At 44.0% G+C, this 14,591-nt stretch overlaps 1 protein-coding gene across 2 annotated transcripts in view; it reads right to left on the bottom strand.

The window, feature by feature from the left end:
* Window positions 1–13,433, bottom strand: part of ARG2 (arginase 2) — a 30,961-nt gene extending 17,528 nt beyond the window's left edge. The window contains exons 1-2 of one of the 2 annotated variants that reach the window (XM_047861383.1): window positions 13,241–13,433; window positions 12,278–12,350 (exon numbers count right to left, since the gene is read on the bottom strand). In XM_047861383.1, the coding sequence (XP_047717339.1) occupies window positions 12,278–12,350; window positions 13,241–13,351 (184 nt within the window). In that variant the 5' untranslated portion in view covers window positions 13,352–13,433. The remainder of the gene's footprint in view (window positions 1–12,277; window positions 12,351–13,240) is intronic. The other variant, XM_047861382.1, reaches the window with a different exon arrangement.
* Window positions 13,434–14,591: the final 1,158 nt, after the last annotated feature.

The raw sequence follows: 14,591 nt of genomic DNA, 5'->3' as shown, positions 1-14,591 counted from the left end.
GTCATACATTCTCAAAAATCAGGAGATCAGCTGGCTTCTGAGGAGCCAATCTTTTTTTTTTTTTTTTTTTTTTTAGGAGCCAATCATTTTGAGAGAAAGGAAACAGTGATCTGGGAAAATCCCATGGGGCATGATTTGAATGAAGTTACAGAAGGCCAGGATGCTTGCCCCGTCTTCCTTCAGCACAGGCGGACTATGTGCTTCCTGTGTGCCAGGCTCTCTAGTAAGTCCTGGGGATGGGGAGATGAGGTATGGCCACAGATTTCAACGAGCTCCCAGCCTGGTGAGAGGATAGTCCAGTGCTTACTGCTATGAGGCAGCCGGGCACAGTGTGTGAAGGGAACAGAGGAAAGTGCTGACTCAGACCCAGGAAGAGCCAGGAGGACTTATCAGGGGCAATAGCTGAATCTTGAAGGTATTAGCCAGGAATAAAAGGGGAAGGGGAAAAGGCTTACCAAGCAGAAGAGGCATATAATACCTTCAGCCCTAGAGAACAATTCACAATTCCCCTGAGCCCAGGGTTCCTGGGAGGATTGTGGAAGGAAAAGGCAGGAGGAGGCAGAAGGGGGGACAGGGCCCAAAACCCAAGTAGTAGGGTCAGGAAGTGAGAAATCAAAATCTACACTGCAGATCCAGTGTACTGAGGGCCTGAGGGAAATGGACTGGCCTGGAGAAGAGCAGCTCCACAAGGGGACTGTAAAGATAAAGCAGTAGATTCCAGCAATACTTAGAGGGGGTGTGGAAATAAAGGGCCTGCCCTGCAGCTTTCTGGCTCTACTTCTAAAGATGAGAAAGACACAGGGGAAGGGAGTGGAGATGATGAGGTCAGTTCTGGATAGATGGCCTTGAGATGTTAGAGACTATCCTGTTGAAAACACATGGGAGCAAGTACAAGGATCAATTCTACACAATGTTCAATGATGAATAACATCACTTCTGATGGAAGTGTATATACTGCCACCAACTTTGCAGAACTGCCAGGGGTAAAAAAAAAAAAAAAAAAAAAGCCTGAATCTGACCAAGGATCTAGATCCAATTATCAGTTTACAGGAAACACAAAAGAACACATCACAGGGACACCACAGGGATGTAATCTGCAAAATTCAGAGATTATTACACAGACCAATGACCTAGTTTCCTCCACAAATACACCACAAGGAAGAAGAAGAAAAAAAAAAGATAAAGATCCCAAGTCAAACAAACTGTAAATAAACATCGCAAAAAACCTAAGTCTGTCAAACAATGTCAACATTAACTGGTTTAAGGGCAGAGACAAAGGAAAAATAGACTTAATTTTCCCTGTTTATAAGGGGAAGACTCCTGGCTCCCTTTTGTTTCAGAATTTCCTTCTCTGTCCTTTTCAAATGCATGTAAATGTTTACAACATTAAATAAGCCTCTTGTCAGTCTCCTACCCCAGGAATGTTTCCCTCAACGACTGGAAATTCAGAGGCTAACTTCTGTGGGCACAGGGTATGGGCAGCCTGCCCCAATTTGCTAAAATACTTCCTGCCTTAGGATATGAGAAGTTTGTTTTCCTCTGGTGGTTGTTCAAATTTCTATGATAAAGTTAGGATGAGCTCTGACAAATGTTACTGTCAAATCCTCTAACCAGAGGACTAGTTATTATTTCTCTTGAAAACATGTAATGGGCTGCACCTGGGAGATTTCTTTATCTTTGCAATCTCTTAGCAGATTTCCTGATTGAATGCTTATTCAATAACTGCTTTCTCTACTACCTTTATGGAAAGGTTCTCTTGGTTGGGAGGAGATTTATTATTATTATTATTATTATTATTATTATTATTATATTTATCCAACACTGGGCATTTGATATTCTTTTAGGTATGATAATAGTATTATGGTTAAATTTTAAAGAATTCTTATATTTGAAGATATCTAATGAAGTATTTGCAGATAAAACAATAGGATGTCTGTGATTTGCTGTGAAAGGCATGGAGTAGGGTGATTGCCATGTATTGATGATTGATGCTTGGGCAACAGACACGACAAATGCACTATGTCGCTGTATCTACTTTTGTTATGTTTGTACACTTCCATAATAAGAAAGTTAAAAAGAATATACACATGGAAGCCAGCTGGGATACAGGTGTGGAGCTGAGAGCAGAAACAAGTGTTGGAAATAAAGCTTTGGAGGCATCAGCATACAGGTGACAGAAAAGCCATGGGAATGGACAAACTGCCAATTGAGACAACATTAAACCAAGAGGATCAAGGGCAGAGAACCCATGAGGAACACCAGCATGTAAAGGGTGGGTAGCAGAAGATCTAGCAAAGCAACCAGAGAGCTAAAACCAGAAGAGAATGGTGTCTGTTTCAATAAAGGTGTGGCAGACAGTGTCAAATAAGGTGAATGTTGCAGTGTCTACTGTGTTAGGAAGTAGGAGGTCTGAGACCTCGGCAAAACCAGTTTCTTTGCAACGATGGCTCAAGACGTCAGATTATAGCAAATTGCAGTGTGAAAGGGCAGCAGAGAAGCCAGGATGGTGGCTCGGAAGAGAAACAACTGGACAACAGCTGGAAGGCTACATAAAGACCAAGGAGGATGGCAGGACGGTAAGATTTGCAGAACAAAGGGAGGGAAGGGATAATTGTTAGAACAAGAACACTCAAAGGTCAGGAGAGATGGGATCTAGAACCTAGGGAAGTGGTATGACTGTTAACTTGTCCAAGATCTGTCCTTCACTTCTTCTGCAGAGACAGAATTTCAGTTGGGAGCATGACCTCTTAGAATGGAGACTAAAGTCGACATCTTCCCTTGTTCCTTGGTGTGGCCATGTGGCCCTTTGGGTCCAAAACGATAAGCAGAAACATCCTGCAACTTCTTGGGAACTTCCCTTAAGGGAAAGCACAGAGTTCTCCCTTTGCCCACTTCTGTCCATTCTTGCGCCCTGCTGCCAGAAACGAGGCCACACCATCTGGGACCACTAGACAGAGGCCTTGCTGGTAACACAGCAAGGTAAGAATCTAGGTCTGAACTAGAGTGGCCAAACCAGCTCTGGACTTCTCTCCAGATTCTGTTTACTGGAGAGTGAAACTATTTTTCTTAAGCCATTGTTATTTTGTGCTCTTTTCACACACTTCTCCCTAATACTGTTTGGACTGGATCCCTCATCCTCTGAGAGTGGGTCGATACAACTAATTGGGGGATGACAGGGAGAAGAACTGTAAAGGAGTCCATGCCTTAGTTGGAAAGACAGAGCCATGAGGATTATGGGTAAAGACTTGAAGTATCTGTCATGGGAAATGAGAGAGGGAATACACTAGGAACACACAGGACTTTAAGAAATAGGAGACCACCCACTTATGATGGTGCCATGGAGTTTCTTTGGCTGCCGCAAGAGCTGAGAAGGCAGCTGACTGCACCAATCCAGCCATCAGGTCATATACAGCAAGAAATGAGATTCTCAACTACTTCTGCTGACTGTAGGGCCTTGGGAAAGTTTCTTGAAGTCTTCAGGACATACTTTACTTTTTTTGTTTGTTCATTCTCAGCTTTTATTTATAGAGCAAAACAGTGTGCTAAGAAGCCAAAAAAATTCAAGCACGTGGCATTTTTAGGTCTTAAGAGAAGCTACAACCATGTTCTTAAAAAATAAGTTAGAATAGAATATGAATTAAGGTTTTCTTTAAATTGTGGTAAAATACACATAAAAATATCCATTTTGGGGGGTGGCTCCATCAGGTTAGGCGTCTGACTCTTGGTTTTGGCTCAGGTCATCATCTCACAGTTCGTGGGTTTGAGCTGCATCAGGCTTTGTGCTGACAATGTGGAGCTTGCTTGGAATTCTCTCTCTCCCTCTCTCTTTGCCGCCCCCCCCCCCCACTCTCTGTCTCTCTCTCTCAAAATAAATAAATAAAAACTTTAAAAATCTATTTAAAAAATAACCATAAAATTTTTTTTAATGTTTTATTTATTTTTGAGAGAGAGAGAGACAGAGACAGAGTGCAAGCCAGGTAGGGGCAGAGAGGGAGACACAGAATCTGAAGCAGGCTCCAGGCTCCGAGCTGTCAGCACAGAGCCCGATGCGGGACTCAAACCCCCAAACCACGAGATCTGACCTGAGCCAAAGTCAGATGCTTAACTGACTGAGCCACCCAGGTGCCCCTAAAAATAACCATTTAAAAAAAATTTTTTTTAATGCTCACTTATTTTTGAGAGAGACAGACAGAACTCAAGCAGGGGAGGGGCAGAAAGAGGAGACACAGAATATGAAACAGGCTCCAGGCTCTGAGCTGTCAGCACAGAGCCTGACACAGGGCTCAAACTCACAAACCATGAGATCATGACCTGAAGTCAGACACTTAACCAACTAAGCCACGCAGGCGCCCCTAAAAACCATTTTTAAGTGGTATTAAGTACATTCATATTTTTATATAATCGTTTTAACTACCATCTACCTCTAGGATTCTTTTCATCTTGCAAAACTGAAATTCTGTACCCATTAAACAATATTTCTTCATTCTCCCTTCCCCCAGTTGCTGGCAACCACCATTCTGTTTTCTGTCTCTATGAATTTGATTTCTCTAGGTACCTCATAAGTGGAATCATACAGCATTTGTCTTTTTGTGACTTCTTTCACTTAGCATAATGTTCTCAAGTTTCACCCATGTTACAACATATGTCAGAATTTCCTTCCTTTTTTAAGGCTAATATTCCGTTGTATGAATACCTTTTTGTTATTGTGTATAATGCTATGAACATGGGTCTATAAATAGCTCTTAAAGACCTTGCTTTCAATTCTTTGGGGTATATGCCTGAAGTGAAATTGCTGGGTCACATGTTAACTTTATTTTTAATTTTCCAAGGAACCACTATATTGTATTTGACAGCAGCTAAGTTATTTTACATTCCCACCAACAGTGCACAAGGGTTTCTAATATCTCCACATTCTCACCAATGCTTGTTAGTTTCTGGGTTTTTTGATGCTGGCCATTCTAACATGTATCATTTGTTCTTAACAAATTAAGAATGACACTATAGCAAGAGCGTAGCACAATGTCTAGAACATGACAAATGGATCAAACAACTTTGAAATAAAACGTGTAAGTTAAATTCTTTGCTGCCTTTATAAGACTGGTTATACGGATATTTGCCAAATCCCAATGTCTTTAAGAGATTTGCCTTTATTCATGTACACCAGTGATATATGCTCTTGCCACAGCATATTGCTAAGCAAATTACTAATTACAGAACAGCTTCATCACCCTCCAGAAAGAAACCAGTGCCCACTGCCAGCCACTCCCCATTGCCTTCTCCCCACTAGTCCCTGAACTAGTCTACTTTCTGTCTTTATGGATTTGCCTATTCTGGACAATTCATATAAATGGAATCATGCAATGTGGCCTTTGTGCCTGCTTTCTTTTACTTAGTATAATGCTTTCAACATTTACCCATACTGTAGCATGAATTAGCAATTCATTCCTTTTTATGGTTCAATAATACTCCATTGTATGGATATAGATTTCTTAATGCAGATCACGGGCGCCTGGATGGCTCAGTCCGTTGAGCGTCCGACTTCGGCTCAGGTAATGATCTCACGGTTCGTGAGTTCGAGCCCCATGTCAGGCTCTGTGCTGACAGCTCGGAGCCTGTTTCAGATTCTGTGTCTCCCTCTTTCTCTGACCCTCCCCCATTCATGCTCTGTCTCTGTCTCAAAAATAAATAAACGTTAAAAAATAAAAAATAAAAAACAATGCAGATCTACCATAAAAATCCATATTTCTGGCTTTTCTTGAAAAACTGGAGAGAAGCATAGAAAGCCCTCCCCCCCTTCCCATGCAGCAATCACTGGCTGGAGCTCAGTAGTGGCTTTTGTTCCCTGAACATTCCAGACACCTTTCTGTCTCTGAGTCTTACTGTTTCATCTGCTTAAAATGCTTCCAGATATGCACCTCGTTCCTTTCTTCACCTGCCAAAGGTCTGCTCACATAACTCCCTCTGAGTGAGGCCTCTCCATCTACATATGCAATGTTTACTTAGTATTCCCCACTCCTTGCTTCATTTATTCCACAGTACCTATTACCATCTGACATACTGTAGATTTTACTTATGTCTGTTTCCAACCACTCTTCATTAGAATGAGCTCTAAGATAACAAGGATTTGTTCTGTTCACTATTATATTCCCAGTATCTAAGCCTTAGCAGTACTCAAATTTTTTGAATATAAAAGTTAGTGAATGAACTTGTTAGTTTGTAGGGACTAAAAGCTGTTTTTTTTTTTTAATGTTTACTTATTTTTGAGACAGAGGGCAACATAGCACGAGTGGGGGGAGGGGCAGAGAGAGAGGGAGACACAGAATCTGAAACCCGCTGCAGGCTCTGAGCTGTCAGCACAGAGCCCAATGCAGGGCTCGAACCCATGAACCTTGAGATCATGACCTGAGCCGAAGTCGGACGCTTAACCGACTAAGCCACCCAGGCGCCCCTAAAAGCTGTTCTTGAGAAATAAACCTGAGAGGTGCCTGGCTGGCTCATTCAGCTAAGCATCCAACTTTGGCTCAGGTCATGATCTCACAGTTTGTGGGTTTGAGCCCCACAGAGCTGCATCAGGCTTTCCACTGTCAGCAGAAGCCTGCTTCAGATCATCTGTCTCCCTCACTCTCTGCCCCTCCCCCACTCAAACGTGCTCTCTCTCAAAAATAAACATTTAAAAAATTAAAAAAAAAAAATTTTTTTTTTAACGTTTATTTATTTTTGAGACAGAGAGAGACAGAGTATGAACGGGGGAGGGGCAGAGAGAGAGGGAGACACAGAATCGGAAGCAGGCTCCAGGCTCTGAGCCATCAGCCCAGAGCCCGACGCGGGGCTCGAACTCACGGACCATGAGACTGTGACCCGGGCTGAAGTCAGACGCTTAACCGACTGAGCCACCCAGGCGCCCCTAAAAAAATTTTTTTTTAAAGAAACCTGAAAGTGATGTTTGAAAAGCTTTGATGCATACTCTATATTACTCACATTTTAAGTTCGAGTTTTAGCAAATGTGTACAATCTTGTAACCCTCTTTAAATATATACTTAAGATCTAGAATATTAAAAATGATTTTTAGGGGTGCCTGGGTGGCTCAGTCGGTTAAGCGTCCGACTTCAGCTCAGGTCATGATCTCACGGTTTGTGAGTTCAAGCCCTGCGTTGGGCTCTGTGTTGACAGCCTCAGAGCCTGGAGCCTGCTTCGGATCTGTGTCTCCCTCTCCCTCGCCTCATCCCTCCCACCCCCTACTTGTGTGCTCTCTCTCTCTCTCTCAAAAATAAATAAATAAAATGTAAAAAATAAATTGTTTAAAAATAATTTTTAAGTCACAGTAACACATTACTACAGTCAGGCATGCCTGGAACTTGAAAATATCTTTAAAACTTGAGGCTCTTTTCCCAAGTCACATTAAGGAACATGATGGTTCAGAAATCAAAGCACCAAGAGAACAGGGAGTTGCTAAAATCCAAAAAGATGAAGATACAGTCCTAAATTAACTTACGGCCAAAGAAACTGTAACCTAATGAGTTATATTAACTTACAAGAAGACTGTGTCAAGTACTAGGGAAAAAGCAACCAAAAGAACAAGAATTTATCATCAAGGGCCTAGAAAGAGGGAGGATTTTGAATATTGCAGTCCACGTGGCAATTTTTTCCTCACTGGAATATGTAAACTAGGTATCAATCAGGATCTCTAAGCTGCAAGCAACAGAAACCTATTCTGGCTAATTACAGCAGAAAAGCAATTTATTCAATTTGGGCAACTCCCAGAGTCTTTAAGAGGGCCAATATCTGCTTTAAAGGCCATATTACCAGGAATAAAGCCTCCAAAAGTCATACTGCTGGATGGTCCAGGAAAGAGCCTATTGCTACGGTCACCTCCACTACTGGGAAGACGAACCGCATGCAGCTGGCATGGCTGACCCCACCAAGACTGGACAGAAGCCACTGCTAGCATTGCTACCACCCCTGCCCATCACAAAATTAACTCTTTGCTGCCCTTTCTTCTTGAATCTCAAGTCAAAGTTTAAGATGGGTGCTTCTGTTGGTGGAGCCTAGGTCAAGTGCCCACAACTCTAGCTACAATGAAAATAAGGCAGAATGTGGGTGGAGAGAAGGCTGAGGTAGATTAGGGTCAAATTATGCGGAAGCTGTCCTTTTGGTTGACACGTGGAACACATAGCACTAGGGGCTGAAGCACAGATACCAAAATGTAAAACTATTAAATGAGAGTGTATTAGAAAACTGTATCTAGTACAAGCCTGAGATTTCACCGTTTATTATAGGGCCAGGCTACATTTTAAACATATGAGGATTTAAGTCCAATTTAAAGAAAAACACCAAAATGAAAAATATGGCAAATTAGCAAAGATAGTATATGAATGACAAGACTGAGAAGCATGGATGCATGTAAAACTAAGCCAAGGAGAAACAGTCTTAGCTCACTCTGGTGGCAGCAAAGAATGTGAACCAAGGAAGGCAAGAATGGGACAAAAGATATCATTGGAAAGTTATAGTCAGGTGTCAGGAGGACACAAGTACAGCAGTACCATTATGCTGAAGGACTTTAATCATTTAGGAGGAAAAAAAACAAACAAGACTTTGTGATCAACATGTAAGGTACAAAACGGAAGAAGCAAAAGATTGTGATGGTCTTAGAGTTGGACTTGAGTAAACTGGATAACGAGTGATAGCGTGAAACAGACAGTGGAAAGACAGCAGGAGAAGTGGATTTGAGGGAGAAGATAATGAATTTTGTTTTAAACAAGTTGAGTTTGAGACACCTGTGAGAGGGCAGGGGAGGCTTAGAACAAAATTGGAGGAACACTGGAGTCAATATTTGAGGGTTGGGAAGGAGGGGAGGATCCCACAGAGGAGTCCAGGAGTCAATGGAGAGAAGAGACTCAAAAGGGAATAGTGTCTGCTAACAGAGTATTTCCAGAATACAGTGGTCAGTTGTACAATAGAGAGGTCTAGCAATATAAAGGCTGACAAATCCGTGGGCTTGCTCAAGGTAGTTTCAGTGGAACAGCAGCGTGGAAGCCAGGCTCAAGTAGCAGTATTATACAACTAGACCCATGAATGCTGATTTTCTCTACCAACCACTGAAAGCAAATACACACCCCTGAACTCACACACCAATCTGTACCAAATGAATGGCTCTCATACTTCAGATCTTCACGTGAAGCAGCTACCTCGGGCCCTCTCTCGTTCTTCCTGAAGCAGACCAGATTCTTGGGTCTCAACCAAAGAGATTTCTGTTCTATCTGATAGAGCACCAAATGGAACAGGAAGAACAAAGGTCTCTAGCCTAGTTGAGGGTAATCAGAGTAGCTCCCACATGGCTTCCTGAATAAACTCCGGGACTCTTGGCTTGGTCACAGTGGCACTTAATTTAGATGGTTGTTTCAGTGGCTGGAACCTCCTTTCAGTACCACAGCTGAGTCAAATTACCTAATTACAATGATAAAGGCCGAAAACTGTTCATCTCAGTTTACAGCTATCTTCCCCCCACAGAACACTCCTTTAACCTCTGAAGAAAAAAGGGGCAAATTACCATGCTGTCAGAGCTAACCAGAATCAGGAGCAGAGGTACCGCATCTGAGCCTTGCCAGAGCAATTGCCTCTTCATCTCTCTCAGGCTCTCCTTATATACTAAAATAAGTGGTTACCTGACAGAGGAACCATTATTGGTGTCCTTACCAAATCCAGGAAAAGGGAAAACCAAAAGCAGACAGTAAGTCAAATATTCATTTAAGAAAACAGGAAGTTTGACCAATGCTATGACAACACCAGCAGCCTGTGACAGCAGACTTGAAAGCAAGGAACAAAGGGATTTGTGAACGTTACCTTTCCATGAGTCTTCTGTCCCCTCAAATTTGACCCATGCTGCTGCTTCGAAAGTACTACTTTAGTACTGTTTCACAATATAGCTGGAAACTTCTCATGGTACCTTTCTCCACCATATTTTTGGAGATTAGCCAAAACCACATGCTGGAAATCTGCTGAGTGCCACAAACATATTAATATGCAATGAGATTCTATTTTGGGCTGCTGTTGATACTGGCCTTCCAGTCTGCTACAGGGTAAGGATATAAATTGTAAAACTGAAAATATCTGAAAAAATTAAAGGGAAGACCAAATAAACCGAAGCTTCACCATCACTGTAGGTTGAGCATTTACAGAGGAGTTATTTGAGGGAGTAGTATTTGAGGGAGAATGGCCTTTCCCAGGTTGGAGTGGGAAAATTCCATGAGCTAGGACAGGAAAGGTCTACAAAGCATGAGTAAGGGAAGTTGCTATAAATGTGCCCTTCCCCCTTCAATCAGCAGCCTCAGCTGAATATTATAAATGTGTCCCGTGTCAGAGGCTGAAATGGATTCATCAGTCTCTTAAGGTAGAAATGAGCACTCAGCAGGCAATTCGAGCAAGGCCAGGCCCAGTTCATCAGATGGGCTGCAGAGGTTTATCCAGTATTAAAAACCAGCGATCACCAGAAATTGTTGTCTTCAGTGTAAAACGATGCCTTTAAAAAGGGTTTTGGGGCACCTGGGTAGCTCAGTCATTTGAGCGTCTGACTCTTGATTTCGGCTCAGGTCACAATCCCAGGGTCCTGGGATAGAGCCACAAACACATCAGGCTCTGTGCTGACAGCGTGGAGCCTGCTTGGCATTCTCTCACTCTCCCTCTCTCTGTCCCTCTCCCACTCACTCTCTCTCTCTCAAAATAAATAAACTTAAAAAGGGATTTAAAGGGACAGTATCCTCATTTATAAACAGGAATAGAAACTTCTTCCCTTTATGACATTAAAACTAAATCTCAATTTATCTTTAATCTTCAGTGATGAACCTGGAGAGTTATTAAAATGATCAAGAAAGAGGGGCACCTGAGTGGCTCAGTTGGTTGAGCATCTGACTCTTGGTTTCAGCTCAGGTCACGATCTCACGATCTCAGGTCATGAGTTCAAGCCCCATGTCAGGTCTGTGCTGACAGAATGGAGTCTGCTTGGGATTCTCCCTCCGTCCCTCTCTCTCTCTCTGCCCCTTCCTGGAGGGCACGCATATATGCTCACTAGCGCTTTCTCTCATTCTCTCAAAATAAACTTTTTTAAAAAATGATTAAGAAAGAGACCCTATTGAAGAAACTTTAATTATTTAACAGAGGAGAGTTTTGAGTATTCAACCAAAGACACCATATCTAGACATAGCCAGAGGTATATGAAGTACACCTCAACTCAAGGTGATTTTGGTGACTTCATTATTCCTCTGTTTTAGGAGATGATCCACCCTAATGAACTCAATGATCAGCAGAGGAGATTTCAAAGCAAGAGTAGGGAAAGGAGTTGTAGTTCACTTAGATTCCACATGATTATCTTCAGGACCTACAGCTCCCTGTTGCCATGCATTTTGCATTTACAGCTTCAGAAAAGATCTATGAATGGTCCTAATGTGAATGGAGGAAATGACCTTAAAAAGCAGCTAGACACGTTCAGGTAAAATAAAAGGAAGAACGTTCCTCCCATTCAAGTTGGAATTTGGTGCCTTCTTACCAAAAGAAGTGTTCTCTATTACTATATAAATAGCATTTATCTGTGGGTCAGCTTCAATAAGTTTAGAGTACTATCCTAATCACACAACTGCAACTTTACTGCGGATTACCTGGGCCCTTGTGAAAATGCACATGTCTGGATCCCACCACAGAGCCAATAAACCAGACTATTCCATGGAGGAGCCTAGGACCCTGTATTTTTAACAAGTAACCCAATCTGTTTCTCTCTCGCTCAAAAATAAAAACAAACAACAAAACAAGTAACCCAAGTGATTTTCATAATCAGGGAAAAGTTTGAGAAATACTGATCTAAGGCTCTGCTTACAGTAATAGAAGGCCATTCATCCTGGGGAGGAAACAAATGACATGGAGAGAGGAAACTGGCTAGACTGATGAATCAGAAGCGCCTCATGACAGAGTTAAGAGAACTAGAATTTGAGGGGGAAAAGCTGAGCGGTTAAAGCTGGAGCGAGCATTCTTAGCACTGCTTGGTAGCCACTAAGCTTGCTCCAGGTCCTGCGCCACTCCACCTCCTTGCCTTCCACACACAGTTACTCTCTTTATTGCAACAAGACTGCCTGAAGACTCCCGGATAGATCTTGAACTGCAGATGGAATCCAAGGGAGGATGAGAGATGCTTCCCAAGAACACAGCGGATACTGGGCAGTCCCTGGATATAAGAGGAGACTGAACTGGTCCGTTACCGGCCATCACAGACATCTCAAATCCAGCTACTTACCTAAACTGGAGAGTCTTTTCATCAAGCCAGCTTCTCGGATGGCAGCAGGACCACGTTCCACTCCTTTTCTTTTCTGTCACACAAATTACACATTTAGATCTGAGGTTAGAGGGTTGGAAATAAGACCACTTTATTTCACAAAAATACAGAAATTTGCTAATTCTATACTTAGTTCCCAACAGATCCCTCTGAAAACCTGTGACAGCATTAGCCCTTCATTTTATTTTCACCTGAGGACTGCTCATTTCAAACACTTGCAGGGAAAGAGGGGAAAACAACTATTACTGGAATCCCATCAACCTTCCAAGCCCCAGACTGTGGGAAGAACAAGCAGAGGCCAAGACAGGGGAAGGGGCTGAGCCAGATCAGGATCCGGCGGCCGGGGGGTGTGTGAGTGTGGCTGGCAAAGGCCTGAGCCCGGACTTCTAGAGCGGTGAGCTCTCCACGACCGCAGGTTTCCTTCATTGATCAAAACAGCCCCTCCCGGCCTCCCGCCGCTAGAGCCGGCAGCGCCAATTTCCCCGCCAGTGAACGCTTTCTGAGAATAGACCCTGAAGCCTTAAATCCTCGGTCGCTCTCTTCAACCTCTTCTCCCTCGATTTTCCACCGGGTATTCTGGCCGGTTTCTCCCCCTCCAGCCCCTCCATGAAATCCTGTCCCTCCTCCCCTCCCCCCCAACACCCCAAGCGGGTCCCACCACTTTCTCGCTTCTCCAGGGGAGGCCGCAGAAACCCGCCAGCCCGCGGCCCCCCTCCCGCAGCGCAAACAGGATGCCCTCCATCTCCTTCCTCCCTCCCCATCTTTTACCAGGGAAAACCCCACGTGCTCTCCCAGTGCCCAATAGCGGGAACCCACCACCTCGTGCCCCTCCGTCTCTCCCCATCTTCTCCTCCCCTCCCCGTCCCTCACCCCACCCCCGCTTTCTCCAGGTTCTGCCCCACGGTGCCAGGTCCCGGTTCTCACCTGTCCCTGTGAGAACGGGGCTCCGATCACAGCCACCGAGTGAACCGACTTCTTCAGGACGGAATGCACTCGCGTCCGGAGGAGACGCGAGAGGCTGCTTCTCAGGGACATGACCGGCAGCGCGGGACACAGATGACCTAGAAGCTACTTCGTGCGGCTAGCCGTCTTAAGTGAGCGCAGCCGCCAGGCGCCGGGCTTACCTACCCGGGCGCCGCCCCGCCCCGTGACGTTACCACCGCCCGGCCACGCCCCCACGCCCCCTACCAGCCCCCCTCACACCTTCCCACCGACCCCGCCCACTGTTCCTCAGGGCCTAGACACGCCTTTGATGACGTCATCCAGCCCTGGCTGGGACTTTCCCTCCAGGGACGAGCCCCTACAGCTGACGCCATGAGGCTTGCGTCGGTGTCTGGCCAATAAGAGCGCGGTCACGGGCAGGTGTGTTCCTTGGCGGGAAGCGGCCAGCACCCTCGAAGTTGGCGAACTTGCTAAACACAGGAACCAATTCGAAAGCTCGCAGATCGGGACTCTCTTCACACAAATGCGTGCCGCGCAGATGCCAACTCTAGGGAAGGGCTGCCTGGTCTGGGTCTGGCTGGGCTGGTCTGACCCCACTTGAGTGCTCTGCCAAAACGAAGCTACCATCCATCTCCTCTGTTCCGTCTCAACTCTGGGTCCAAAAAACAAACTTACCCATCTTTGGGCGTTGAAGGTTAGGAAATCAAATATAGACTGGAGCTCTCTGGGTCAGGCATGTTAATAAAAATTCACTCTCCTAGGTATTTTGGATGGGGAGGTTAGGATTATACAAAACAATTACGTTCCAGGTGTTTTCAATTCTTTACCTGAATAACGGGAGCACTGGTTATTAAACACCAAACAATATATCTAGATTATTTCTAAATTTGGGGGAGGTTAAAGAGCTGAAAGTAACTACTCAGAGTTTTAATAATATTTTAATAATAACCAACTAAAGTTCCAAGAACATTTGGCCTACTAACAATTCCATAAATAAGGGACTATTTTAAAGACGAGAATACAACATCAGATCACTTTCCCAAAGTCACATAGCTTGTAAGTGCCAGAGCTGTGTGACTCCAGATTCTAAGTTCTTAACCGTGGCATTAGGGCTTGCCGAAATTTGCACGTTAGTCCTACCAAAATACATTTTTACACAAACAACAGAAAATTATCTCACCTGGTATCAATTTACATGCTGCTTTCCAAAATATTTAAGAAGTCTCCATGGCAACATCATAACTCCAAGGAGCTTTAGTATTATAAGGCAGTTTATTTTTAGAAGATACATTTTATACCTGTCTCCCCCTGCTGGTTTAACAAAGACATGTCT

Source organism: Prionailurus viverrinus, chromosome B3 (genome assembly GCF_022837055.1).
Source record: "Prionailurus viverrinus isolate Anna chromosome B3, UM_Priviv_1.0, whole genome shotgun sequence".
NCBI lineage: Eukaryota > Metazoa > Chordata > Mammalia > Carnivora > Felidae > Prionailurus > Prionailurus viverrinus.
This window is presented reverse-complemented; position numbering and strand designations above follow the sequence as displayed.